Source organism: Callospermophilus lateralis, chromosome 14 (genome assembly GCF_048772815.1).
Source record: "Callospermophilus lateralis isolate mCalLat2 chromosome 14, mCalLat2.hap1, whole genome shotgun sequence".
NCBI lineage: Eukaryota > Metazoa > Chordata > Mammalia > Rodentia > Sciuridae > Callospermophilus > Callospermophilus lateralis.
In genome coordinates this window covers 71,505,863-71,520,281 of record NC_135318.1, presented here as the reverse complement: position 1 = coordinate 71,520,281, position 14,419 = coordinate 71,505,863, and the positions used below count along the sequence as shown (strand labels likewise).

The 14,419-nt window shown below is 35.0% G+C and overlaps 1 protein-coding gene across 1 annotated transcript in view; it reads right to left on the bottom strand.

Moving 5' to 3' along the window:
- The window catches only part of Dnah6 (dynein axonemal heavy chain 6), a 253,675-nt gene that overhangs the window by 162,779 nt on the left and 76,477 nt on the right, over positions 1-14,419 (bottom strand). Inside the window, exons 19-26 of the mRNA XM_076832916.2 lie at positions 12,771-12,983; positions 11,968-12,060; positions 10,546-10,665; positions 6,182-6,362; positions 4,970-5,066; positions 3,495-3,714; positions 2,036-2,200; positions 1,806-1,919 (exon numbers count right to left, since the gene is read on the bottom strand). Coding sequence (XP_076689031.2) covers positions 1,806-1,919; positions 2,036-2,200; positions 3,495-3,714; positions 4,970-5,066; positions 6,182-6,362; positions 10,546-10,665; positions 11,968-12,060; positions 12,771-12,983 — 1,203 coding nt within the window. The remainder of the gene's footprint in view (positions 1-1,805; positions 1,920-2,035; positions 2,201-3,494; positions 3,715-4,969; positions 5,067-6,181; positions 6,363-10,545; positions 10,666-11,967; positions 12,061-12,770; positions 12,984-14,419) is intronic.

Below are 14,419 nucleotides of genomic sequence, written 5' to 3'. Positions count from 1 at the left end.
CTACACCCTTGCTATCCTCCCTCCCTTCTCCTTAGCCCCATCCAAAGTTCTTCCACTAATTCCATGTACCCTCCCCCCCACCATTATGGATTAGCATCCACTTATCAGAGAAAACATTTCGCCCCTGGTTTGGGGGATTGGCATGATATTCTCCAACTCCATCCATTTACCTCAAATGCCATAATTTTATTCTCTTTTAATGCTGAGTAATATTCAATTGTGTATATGTGCATGGTTTCTTTATCCATTCATCTATTGAAGGGCATCTAGGTTGGTTCCACAGTTTAGCTATTGTGAGTTGTGCTGCTATAAACATTGATATTGCTGTGTCACTGTAATATGCTGTTTTTAAGTCCTTTGGGTATAGATGGAGGAGTGGGACAGGTGGGTCAAATGGTGGTTCCATTCCAAATTACTAAGGAATCTCCATACTGCTTTCCAGATTGGTTGCACTAATTTACAATCCCACCAGCAATGTATGAGTGTGCTATGTGCATATATGATTATGTGACCAGTATATTTCTACATCATATACAACCAGAAGAATGAGGAGTTATTCTGCATCTATGTATGATGTATCAAAATGCAGTCTACTATCATGTATAACTAATTAGAACAAATTTTTAAAAAAGCTCAATATCATCACTAATCCTCAGGAAAATGACAATCAAAAGCAGCATGTAATATTACTTCAAAACTGGTAGGATGACTACTATCAAAAATAAAAGGAGGGGCTGGGGATGTGGCTCAAGCGGTAGTGTGCTCGCCTGGCATGCATGGGGCACTGGGTTCGATCCTCAGCACCACATAAAAATAAAATAAGGATGTTGTGTCCACCGAAAACTAAAAAATAAATAAATAAATAGATATTTAAAAAATAAAACTAAAATAAAAGGACAACAAGTGTTGGCAAGAATGTGTAGATAAGAGAACATAGGAATGATGCAGCCGCTGTGGAAAATAACATAGGAGTTTTCCAAAGAAATTTAAAATAGAATTACTATATGACTCAGCAATCCCACTTCTGGACACATATAAAAAAGAACTGAAATCAGGATCTTGAGGAGGTATCTTAGTTCTATGTTAATAGCATCAATGTTCACAATAGCCGAGATACAGAAACAATCTAAAAGTCCAGTAACTGATGAATAGATAAAGGAAATGTGGCATAAATATACAACAGAATATCATTCAGCCTTAAAAAGAAGGAAATCATATGCAATAATTTGGATGAATCTAAAAGACATTAAGCTAAGTGAAATGAGCCAGTCACAGAGAAAAAAATAATGAATGATTCTACTTATATAAGGTATCTTAAATAGGCAGACCCATAGAAACAGAGTACAACTGTGGTTGCCAAGGGATGGGGAAATGGAAAAATAGGAAGTTGCTTTATAAAGTTCCAGTTATGCAAGATGACTAGGTTCTAGGGATCCGTTATACAGCATTATGCTATTGTTAACAATATTGTATTGTGTACTTAAAAAGTTTTAAAGAAGATAGACCTTCTAAGCACAGTTATTCCTTAAAAGCTGCAAATCATGAGAACTGATGTTTTCCTCTTGAACTGTTTTTCTTCTATTTTTTAAGTACTCATATGAATACTAAACAAACATAAAGGTAATGTTCCTAAGAATAGTTGTACATGCACGATTTTAGTAAGAATCTCAAAGCTCTGAAAAGTTGTGTCAGAGCATTAGAATTGCTGAAATAAAACAAATGTATACTAACTAACCATTCAATAAAAACCACTGAAACTGTACCTCATGTGAATATATTCCACGTCACTCTGTTAAAAATCTCACCTCAAAATTTACTGTTTCAAAAGCTTCTAGGGCCTCTATGTGATTGCTGTCTTCTGTTTCCAGACATTCAGTCAAATCACGGCACCACATGATTTGAGAAACTGTCAGTATAACCTGAGGGGTGGGGGCAGAGACAAGAAAACAAAAACAAACATCCTCAATAATTTTGAGGTATCTCACCAAAGAAGAAGAATCCAGAAATGGAAATTTAACCAATTTGCTTGTGTTACTTGAGAAGGGTGGCCTGCCACCACCCATTGTGTCCTTGGTTTCCCCTGATAGTCAGCAATGGCAGCTTTGCTCAGGCGCCGCAGAGATGTGAACATGGCCTCTTCCACTTTACCCAGCCATTCCTCCACATTGCCTCGAGCCTTGAGGCCTTTTCCCAAGCCAACCTAGAAGGTAATCAGAGCAATGATATAATGGTGCAGGTAGGACTTGTAAGCTACACACATCTTCTTTATTTCTATAACAGATCCCTGAAATACTGAAAGCTGAACACAAATACCAGAATTTTCTATTGCCATCCCATCACCCTCCTCCAACAGATAAACACTGCACTGTTTTACTGTTTACTCTTGGAGCCAACTCCTTATAAGAGGAATATATACGTGCTACATGAATTTCTTCAATTATTTCCATTTTTGTACTTCTCATCAGATTTTTATTCCCAATGCTTCCTCTAAACCTGTTCTCATTAAAGTTACCCATGTCCTCCCAACTGAAAGGTCCAATTGACACTCTTTAGTACGTCTCATATTTATTTCTTAGACTTCAAATGACTTAAATATTTGCTTGTTTTGGACACCTTCATCTGTTCTTCTAACCTCCCTTTAAATTTCATGTTTCCCCAAGACTCTATCCTTAATCCTCCCCTTTTTCTTCTTCTGCACCATGAGCAAAATCTTTTGCAAGAAATTCAATTCAGGATAAAAATAAATGTTTATGGGGTCCCACTTCTCCTACAGATACACTATTATGCTGCAACTGAACCTAATTCCTTGGCATTTCTTTGCATAGTTCTTCTGTCTATAATGCTTTTCACTTTTGTGACCATACAACAGATACTTCTCACCTTTTTTTGACTGTATGTGTGTGTGTGTGTGTGTGTGTGTGTGTGTGTACATGCATGGCACTTGCTTGATTCCTCACAGTCGGCCAATATATTCATTCTCTTAGTGTTCACCATATTCTGGGTGCTGTGAAATGCCCTGGAGAGGCTACCACTAGTAACTAACACACAATGCTCACTGGGTATTGCTTTAAGTACCCAGTAAAATTTATATAAAGTAATACCTGAAAGTTATCACGCCACTAATCAGGTACTAATCCTGATTAAATGGGGTCTTAAATCTAGGTGGCCTGGCAAAGAACTGGCACTCTAAACTAATCCACTATTTTGCCTCTTGTGGAGAGTTGGGTAAGACATGTTTCGTGTTTTCTCCACTTTGTTTCTAAGAACAGAACACATGTCTCTGTTACAGCATTTTCTGTGTGATTTTTAATTGTTTGATAATTTCTCCATTAGAGTTTGAGTTCTGTCAGAACAAAGGTTTTTTCTTGGTTATCTTGAAACCACTGAGCTCGAACAGCACCTGGCATGCTTAGAATGAGAATGTGCAGATATCTACCCTGGCACTGGGAGAGTAACAATTTATCTTTGAGGATTTATAAACAAAAGCACCTCACCCTTTCTCCCTCTGGTGACAGCATCGCTAAGATATCGTTAGTGTAAACCTTTTCTGGCTCTCCATCAATACTAGGAATTCTTCCTTCAGCAGGAGGCATGAGAGCAAATTCAAGCCTTGAAATGGAGTCAAAGCATTTCCTTAAGTGAGGCTGAACAGCCTGTGGATTTCGTGTCTGGGCCAAGATTTCCAGAAGTTCATCATTTGACAAGAAGTAAAATCTGTATTCAAGAGAATCTTTAAAATATAACTTGAAATTGAAGCTAAGCCTTAGGCAGATATAGAAGATAAATTACTTAGGTACATCTCTTCTAATCCACTAATTTCCTGGACCTTTATTTATACTAGATCTGGATTCCTGGGGAAATCACATTTCTCTTAACAAATTTTCTATAAATATTAGTGATGATGCAGTTCAAATACCTAGAATTAACATAGATATTTTTCATAAAATATTATAAAATTGCTAGCTTTTGTTATGATACTGATTTATTAACATCTGTATTACTAGCATTTGAGCTCCTAGGGTGAAGATATATTATTTCTTCTCCCTAGAATCCATCTTGCCTAGTAACTCACACATACCTACTATTCTATACATTATTTGTTCAACAGGTGAATGAGTGTTTTCAGGAACCTTATTTGGTTCTATTAACGTATAATGGGTAATCATTATGATTCAAAAGCATATGCTGGTCCCTGCAGCATGTGCTATGTGGAAAGTCACAGAATATTATTTTGCCAATTAACCATTTACAACTATATAAAGGCTATACTTGTGCAAAGAAAACTATTTTGTATATGCTTTATTGTCATTATCAGCAAGACGGGTTTAAAAAAAATGTGAACTTACAGAATAAGGGTTTGGCAAGTTATAGCCCACGTGACAAATCAGGCCTGCCATCTGTTGTTGTCAATAAAGATCTTTTGTCACACTGACATGCAGATATACTTTGTATGGCTTCTTTTGGGCTACAATAGGGGAGTTGAGTATTTGCAACAAACTGTATGGCCTGCAAATCTTTAAATATTTACTTGGTGGGCTTTTATTTAAAAAGAAAGACTGATCCCTGCTCTAAATAATGAAATAGTCTTCTAAATTTGTCTTTAGTAATACACTTTCTATATTATGTTTAATTTATCCAAAAGTATTTGATTGTCATGTATAGCTAATCTGAGTTTCCTTAATTCCAGTATGCCTTGCTGATTTTATTTCTCTGATTGATTTCTTTATAATGCTATTTAAAAACAATGCTTGTAATGCTTTTACAACAACTTAAATAAAAACTTATTTGGAATAAAAAGAATCCTTCCAGCACTTATCCACTTAAATCTTTACCAAATATTGATAACTTATTCTTCAGACTTATACTCCCAGTCAAAATACAAGCTGGATTTTCATTGTCACAAATCTTTCTTGCTTCTCTCTCTGCTGGCAACTATTAAAAAATGCCTTAGGTTGCCTTATAAACTTACCTTGGAAAGATAACTCTTTTGGACTCTAAATAGGCCTCTAGACACTTCTGAATTTGGTCAAGTAATGCATTATTGTTTTGAAAAGTTTCCAGAAGTCCTGTTCATTGAAAAAAAAATAATATTGTCAAAATTTGTATTAAAATAGAGAATATGACTTTAAATGAAAGTAAAATATAATACTCAAATTTTAAAAACCTTAGCTTTATTTAATAGAAGAATGGACTAATAAAAGTGAGGAATTGGCTAAGAATTTAACATTACTTTTAATAACAACATTAATTTTAATATTTACCATATATTAACAAATATATTTGAAATATAGTTGGCTTCCATTTTTAGAAGTCTGGGAGAACACAAACAAAAGCCAGGTATTTGCCTTCTCCTTCATTTTCCAAATAAAGCCAGTCTCAAGAACCTCCCCATTCTCTGTCACTTTCTTACTTTTACTATCCTCTGTATCCTCTGCTATCTTTAAAGGACAAAACTGGGGCAATGGAACACTATTTCTTCATTACTAATCCTTGGTTCTATCTTTCCATATAGGTTTTTCTTTCTGTTTGTTTCTTATATAAGATTTTTTGGAAAGAGAGCACAATCCAACAACCTTCCCTTGCTTGGCAGGGAAGCTGTCTTGGAATATTCACCAAGATAGTCTAAGTGTTGCCATTTGTTATATGATAAGCAGGTTTGATGAGACTTTGGTCTAAAGAGTAGTATTACCATGTATATGCACCCAGAAAGACTGGTTTCATACCCAGAGAACAGAATTTATTAAAACATTTCAACCTTGAGACTAGAATTGCAGTAAGTGGTAATATTTTAACTAGTATTAATTAATGAATTAAAAATAAGGTGTGGAAATTTTTGTGCTTATGTCTGTGGGAAACTTGGATACAGTAAGTCAACTGAATATAAATATATGTCTTGTTGACATTGTGAAATTGTAAAAAAAAGTCAAAATTGTTAAAAAAAATGTGAGGTAGAAACATTATTGATACCCTGTATCAACATCCTCAAATTATAAAAATAGAAAAAAGAGAAGTAAATACTTATTTTCCAACATTACACATTAAGCTGAGAGATGATAATAATAAAAAGTACAGTGTTCCATGAAGTGTTAAAAGTACCATATACTATTAAATTCTTATAGGTGACAAACATTTTAGATGATTGCAAAATCTTTTTACTTGTGTTTAAAATTTTGTTTTATACCAGGTTGAGTAGAAGCTCGAAGAGCATTAGGCAGCCGGTTCACTTTCCTCATGATTTCTTTCCATGATTTATCCACTTGAAGGAACATCTTGGCCTCTGCAGGCAATTGCCTCTGAATATCTGGAGCATTAAAAATACTTTCTAGGTAGAGCCAGTTTCTCTGGCAGGTAAGCCATTCTTCCTAGGAGAAAAATATGGGATCTATCAAAATTTAACTTTCAAATTTAAGATATTCAGTTACATTAAAAACTATCACATGGTGGGGCTGGGGTTGTGGTTCAGTGGTAGAGTGCTTGCCTAGCATGTGTGAGGCACTGAGTTGGATCCTCATCACCACATAAAGATAAATAAATAAATATATTGTGTCCATCTACAACTAAAAAAAATATTTAAAAAACCTTATCAAATGAGGAATTACTATATCTTTTATCCTGAGAATTTATGGTTCCTTCCATAATGAAATTTTGAAATGAAATTTTCTTAAAGGGTCCAAGACTCACCTCCACCTGATTTCACCCCACTGTCCATTGATTAGTGTTACAATGAGTCTGCCGCATGATTAAATGCCTGGAAGAAACAAGCTAGGGGGAGATGAGATGCTTACTTAATTAACATGAAGGGTTGGGAAAGTGGCAAGTTTAGTGACTATTCCAAATTTACCCTGGGATACCATGAAAAAATTTGTTTTGAATTAGGGTTTCACTGTGTTGCTGAGGCTGGCCTCAAATCTGTAATCCTCCTGCTTCCTTAGCTTCTGAGTAGGTGGGACTATAGGTGTGCAATATTGTGCTTGGCTTTTTTTTTTCTTTCTAAATCATGAAGCTTTTCTTTGCATTTTTAAAAATTTGTGTTTTAGTTGTAGATGGACACAATATCTTTATTTTTATTTTTTTATTTTTATGTGGTACTGGGTATTGAACCCAAGGCCTCTTGTTTATGAGGCAAGTGCTCTACCACTGAGCCCCAGCCCTTTGCATTTTTTTAAGAAAGGAAAAATCATAAAACCTGCTCATAACAAAACATGTGGAAAGTACAAAAGACTGGGAGAATGAAGAAAATCATGCATTGCATCTCCTTTTAGAGACAACTATTGTTAATAAAAGGAACCAGAACATTTTTTCAAATATTTGTTGATTGATTATACATCATCTTCTGAAGTGTCTCCTCAGGTGCTTGGCCCATTTATTGATTGGCTTATTTGTGGGGTTTTTTTTGTGTGTGTGTGTCTATTTTTTTGAGTTCTTTATATACACTAGTGATTAGTGCTCTATCTGATGAGTGAGGGGTAAAGATTTGCTCCCAAGATGTACGTTATCCTCTCTATTCACCTCACAGATTGTTTCTTTTGCTGAGAAGAAACTTTTTAGTTTGAGTCCATCCCATTTATTGATTCTTGGTTTCAATTTTTGTGCCACAGGAGTCTTATTAAGGAAGTTGGGGTCTAATCCCACATGATGGAGATTAGGGCCTACTTTTTCTTCTATTAGATGCAGGGTCTCTGGTTGTATTCCTAAGTCCTTGATCCATTTTGAGTTGAGTTTTGTGCATGGTGAGAGATAGGGGTTTAATTTCATTTTGTTGCATATGGATTCCCAGTTTTCCCAGCACTATTTGTTGAAGAGGTTATCTTTTCTCCAATGCATGTTCTTGGCACCTTTGTCTAATAATTATATTTGTACAATTGTAATTTTGTGGGTTAGTCTCTGTGTCCTCTATTCTGTTCCATTGGTCTACCAGTCTGTTTTGGTGCCAATACCATGCTGTTTTTGTTACTATTGCTCTGTAGTATAATTTAAGGTCTGGTATAGTGATGCCACCTGCTTCACTCTTCCTGATAAGGATTGCTTTAGCTATTCTGAGTCTTTATTTTCCAGTTGAATTTCATGAGAAATGCAAATCAAAACCACTCTAAAATTTCATCTCACTCCAGTCACAATGGTAGCTATTATGCATTCAAACAACAATAATTGTTGGCGAGAATGGGGGAAAAAGTACACTCATACACTGCTGGTAGGACTGCTAATTGGTACAGCCAATATGGAAATCAGTATGGAGATTCCTTGGAAAACTGGGAATGGAACCACCATTTGACCCAGCTGTCCCTCTTCTCAGTCTATACCCAAAGGTCTTAAAAACAGCATACTACAGGGACACAGCCACATCAATGTTTATATCAGCACAAATCACAATAGCTAAATTGTGGAACTCCTAGATGCCCTTCAATAGATGAATAGATTAAAAAATGTGGCATATATACACAATGGAATATTACTCAGCAATAAAAGAGAATAAAATCATGGCATTTGCAGGTAAATGGATGGATTTAAAGAATGGATTTAAATAATGCTAAGTGAAGTTAGCCAAGTGAAGTTAGTCAATCCCAAAAAACCAAATGCCAAATGTTTTCTTTGATATAAGGAGGCTGATTCATAGTGGGATAGGGAGAGTGAGCATGGGAGGAATAGACGAACTCTGGATAGGGCAGAGGGGTGGGAGGGGGAAGGGAGGGGGCATGGTTAATTAATGATGGTTGAATGTGATGATCACTGTTATCCAAAATACATGTATGAAGACACAAATTGGTGTTAATATAGTATGTATACAACCAGAGATATGAAAAATCGTGCTCTATATATGTAGTAAGAATTGTAATGCATTCTGCTGTTATATATAAATAAAAAAAGGAACTTATGAGGGCTAGGGTTGTGGTTCAGTGGTACAGCACTTTTCTAGCATTGATGTGAGGCACTGAATTTGATTCTCAGCACCACATATAAGTAAATGAATAAAAGGAAAAAAATAAAAATAAAAGAAACCAGAAATGCAGGGTCAGAAATCAAAGTCTATAGACTTTACCTTTCCTTAAGGTCTCCTGCCATTGCAAGTGTGGGCCCAACATCTATTAGAGAGTTTCTTACTTCTCACTTCTCACTCTAGAGATGGGAGTTACACCTATATGTGTTTCAACCTGGTTTTTCTATGGTCTCATACTTTCCAGACAATGAATTCTCTGAGGGTCCCCACTATTCAGTATAGGCTTCTTTTAAGAACCCTCTGTGAAAATATGCCCTTTGACTTTGGTCTGTAGTCCCTTCATAAGGCTCATCATTAGTACAGAGGCTGGACCTGGGTCAGCTATGTAGTATTCATTGAACAGAATGGTTTTCTGAAAAGTTTCCTTTGAAATAAAGGTGAGAAGGCTAGGGGAGTAGCTCAGTGGTAGAGTACTTGCCTAGTATGTGTGAGGCCCTGAGTTTGATTTCTAGCACTGCAAAAAAAAAAAAAAAAAATCAATCAATCTATCTATCTATCTATCTATCCTGGAATAAGTTACATTTTTCCAATTACTGATTTTATTATTTCACATAAAACTTTTCATATTAGAATATGTAGAAAACTTAAATATAATTAAATCAAGCTAAACATCTGATGTGTAAAAGAGAAGAAAGTGGATAGGAAGAAAGTGAGATTGGTATGAATGGGTTCTTGTCTTGTTTGGGGATAAGTTGAGGTAGAATAAAAAAGAGGTGTGCGCCACAAGAAGCATTCCAAGGGGCTTCAAGCAACAATAAATATTCTTCCAGTAAACATAGGTTGTTGTTGCAAGATGCTTAAGGTGGACCAGGATATGGTACTCAGGTCGTTGTGGGATCCTCCCCTCTTGAGTGTGGTACACCTATGACTTGCTTCTACCCATACAGAATGTGGCAAAGGCAACAGGATGTCCATGGTTACATTTGTGTTTAATAACACTGAAGCAGCTATCTTGCCAGGAGATTTTCTTTTCCTTGCTAGACTGATGAAGTAAGTGGCCATGTTGCAGAAATCCACCCAAAGAAAAACTGAGTAACATCTAGGAGCTGAGGATGACCTCCATATGAGATCCATAAGATATTGAAGCCTTTATTTCCAGAGTTGCAAGGAAATCATTTCTTGAAGTGAGGGAGCCTGGAAGTGGTGGAAGTGGATCCTTCCCTAGATGAACCTTTGCTGAGAATCCTGTCTGGCTGGCATCTTTTATAACAGCCTTGTGAGACCCTGAACAGGCCCAGTACAACCATGTCTGAACTCTTGGACCATAGAAACTTAGATAATAAATATATATTGTTTTACACTATCAATAAATGTACCTTGCTTAAGTTTGTGATATTTCGTTTCATGGAAAAAGAATAATACAAGCTGCATAATTATGTAAAGAGCTCAATACATGTGTATTTTCCTTACATTCCAGATATAATAATATCAAAAATTAAATTATACATTTCTAAATTATATGGTATTTAAATAGTGAAACAAACATTTCTAAGGGCCTTATGGCTCTCCAGTTCTTGGAGGCTCTGTATTGAAATTACTCTCTTACTTACCAATGTTTGATTAAACAAAGCAAGCTGTTTTTGCCAATCATCCACTCGTGCCTTAAGGGGACCTACATAACGTGATGAGGCAATGGTTGCAATGTTGATAGTGCTGTCATCAAGAAGGACCTTTAAGAAAAAGTGGAGAAAATACATGCAATACCATGCATTTGTGCTTTTAGTGATATTTCAGATGTTCAATCCCAAGAGTCCATTTAAAGGCCAACTTTTTGGAACGAATAATTGTAGCTTTAACTACTTTCTACCCATCTATTTTCTCTTCTTATTCCCTTCACTCTGGCAACAACTCTATCATGCAGGGACTTTTGACTACCAAATCTCTGCAGTTCCTATAATTATTAATGACATTTTATTGGGTTCAACACTTTTTTTTCCCTGCTTACTACTCAGTAAGTGGCACCTTCTTTGTATAATTTAGTCACACAAGCATACCTTCATTTGTCATCATACATTATATTTGTAAAATTAGCTTTCTTCTGTTCAATAGTTAACATTTTTCCTTCAACTATTCCAAGTAAGATGAAATTAAAATTCATATCAAGTTCTGAAGGTCTAGGTAGTTTTCCTGTTACCTTCCTCCCTACTGTTCCCCTTTACATAACAATATTCTCACAGAACATGTGGACTTAAAAAGATTTGTCTATTAATCTGGAAGATTTAATTGTCTGTTTTAATTATAAACTTTCTGGAAGCAGAAACCCCATCAGTTGGCGTTACTTGGCCACATACCAAATGCCCTTTATTTTGAATTTGCTCTTCCATCTATTGCCAAAAGTAATGTCTAGTCTTGCTCTTCCAGCCTACACCTGGAAAAAGTCATTGTATTTCCAATTTTTTCCTTAGACTAGGGCTTAGCCTTTTAATTTGGGCTATATGACCCAAATTCCTTTGCCAAACAAATGTGCCTTTATATTTCAAGTGACTAAAAATATTTCAACCATGGGTTAGATTTATCTTATTTTGTGATTGATACAGCATGACCATCTACTCCTTATATCAGCAAATTAAGGTGAACTCTTATTGTGCTCATTTATGTTTATTTGCTTCATTGAAACACTTCAAAACACCCTTTATTCTCTTTGGTATTTCTCAGCTGCCACTGTTGAGGTCTGGCTTTTCTTGGCTGATGTATGAAGAATTCTATGATCACTTCAGCCATAACTGATCTCTTTGTTTTTATGGTGCTATCAACTACAACTACTGTAACTCTTAAATATATATTTCACTTTCATTTCCTTGATAAATATTTCATGTATAAGTATTCAAGTCAATTATTCATATTCATATCTTGCTTTCCAAATTTGATTTTTCCTTCACTTATGTTTCATCAACTCATCTCAGTATATCATAAAAAATTTTGGAAGTATGATCTCGACCTTTACCATAAATTTTAACAACCCAGTTACTCACCTGTATGTCATCTGTGCCTCCCAAGATAAATACATCTTTAGTGTCACGATGAGGTAGAACAACAAATTCAGTTGTTTTCCAAGAGTCCTCCACCTTAGAAATAATACAAGATTTTAGAAAATCTAAATTCATTTATGTTTAGGTATTCAATCAGTGGATGTGAAATAAAATAAGAAAAAACTCTATAATTATCCTATTTTCCCTCTTACTGCCCCTAAAATTCTTAAACATGTCTTCTTGGTAAGATGATGATATTGATTTGCTTACTTTTATTTGATTAATGTTGACACATAAAAATAACTCATGGTAATTCAATATGCGTTGCCTATCATCTTATGCTTTAAATTAAAAATATTCTTTTATGTAGGCAACTGGAAGTTTTGTATGCATTTAAGGGCAAGGAGATAGTGTTGTAAGTAGGAAAGCTGTTTGAAATATTTAACACAGTTTTCTTTGGTAGTTTGGCAAATAATGTATTTTTCCTCTAAACATCTAACAGATGTTCCTTGGTATATGGGTTTCCTATAAAAGAATGCACATTTCAAATCTTATTGCCATCAAGTTCCTGTTGGGAGACAGGTGAGACAGAAAGAGGGAACTTACAGAGATAATATTAATAATAGTTGATAATTAATAATACATAATAAATGTAAGAAGAGAATAAAGGGATGCTGATAATAAGAGGGTACAAACTGCAATGGTAAAAAATCCACTTAGATAATAAAAATTGGTGATACTTATCTTGAGTCTGAAAACCTTTAATTCTCTGATTTTAAGAATAAATATGTATTTTCCAGAATTACCTTTTTAAGAATTATTTCCAAGGAAGCTTCTCCAGAAGCCTGTCCAGATATGTCCTGGATTTCTTGGCCAAAATCAAACACATGCAATTCGGAGAGCCTCTCCAAGGTTAATGGAATTTCAGTATCCACCAGGGAGGCATCAACGGTTTGTTCAATAGCTGTCCAATGTCTAGGCTTCAAAGTTGGGTTCCTCAAGTCAATGATAACTGGAAGCTGGAAAACAAACATTCTCAGAGACACCAATGCTGGGGGACAAAAAGGCAGTCAATGTAGATAATAAATAATTTGGTCCAACTTGGAAAATGGGGTCTGGGTGGAAAGGAAAGAAAATCAAATGCTGACATCTCCAACTCCCTTCCCCACTTCCAATCTGTTGCTAAGGTAATCTGTCCCAGGAATTGTTTCTCCCTGCAGGGAGTTGTAGGAGTTGTTCATTAATGCTTCCTGGGCTGGTCTTCTCCTACCTCTACCCCTGTACAGCTTCATTCCACCCTTGGATCACTCCACCTTCACCTTTTAGTCACATACACAGATGTGGAGAGGGAGAGGGAATGGAAAGATAAGGGAAGAAGGAGGGCTGAGAACAAAGACATTCTAAAATGTATAAAAAGGGCAGGACACCCCCATTTCTTACTAATAATACTAATTCTATACAATATCTTCTAGAAACCAAGAGAGAACAGTTCCCAACTCATTTTATGAGGCAGCATTACCTTAATACTAAAGCAATGTAATAAGATTACAAGAATACCATAAATCAATGTTCCTCATGAATATAAGCACAAAAACCACAAACCAGTATAGTATACAGAAATAGACTAAAGAAAATAGTCAGATGACTTTTGGCAATAGTGAAAAAGTGATTCAATGGAAAAAGGATAGACTTTTCAAATAATGGAGCTCAATAAATTGGATATCCATATGTAAAAAAGTAAAACTTACATATACCCTCATACTTTATGCAAAAATAAACCATTTACCTAGATACAGAAAGATAAACTGCAAAACTTCTGGAAGAAAACACAAAGAAAACCTACATGTTGTCTTAGATTTCACAAAAAGTGTTTGAATACTATACTAAAAGCTTGATCTGCAAAAGAAAAAAAAATTAAGTAGATTTTATCCAAATTAAAATCTTTTTGCTCTGTAAAAGTTACTTTGCAAGGATTAAAAATCATTGACTGGTAGAAAATAATTTCAGTATATATTTGAAAAAAAGAATCCTAGCCAAAATACTTTAATAACTCTTAAGATTCAATTATAATAAAACAAACAATCCATTTAGCCCATTAAGTCCCAAGTTTTCAACTCTGTAAATATTTTAACAAAATTGACACAGGTGCATTGTAATAGGTTGGAACTCAAAATCTAGAGCTTATATGTCCTTCATTTTTTCATAAATATATATATATATGTATATATATATACATATATATATATACATACATACACACACATATGGAAATGCTTTTTAAAAAATGTTCTTATCATTCATATATTTGAATAGAGCTCTAAAACATAATTATTTCAAAGTTACTAAGTAGTATATTTGTTTCTCAATTTAAGTTTTTATAAGTGGTCTATATCTGGGATGAGAAAAAATGGGTTAAAATGGGCAAAAGATCTGTACAGACATTTCATCAAAGAAC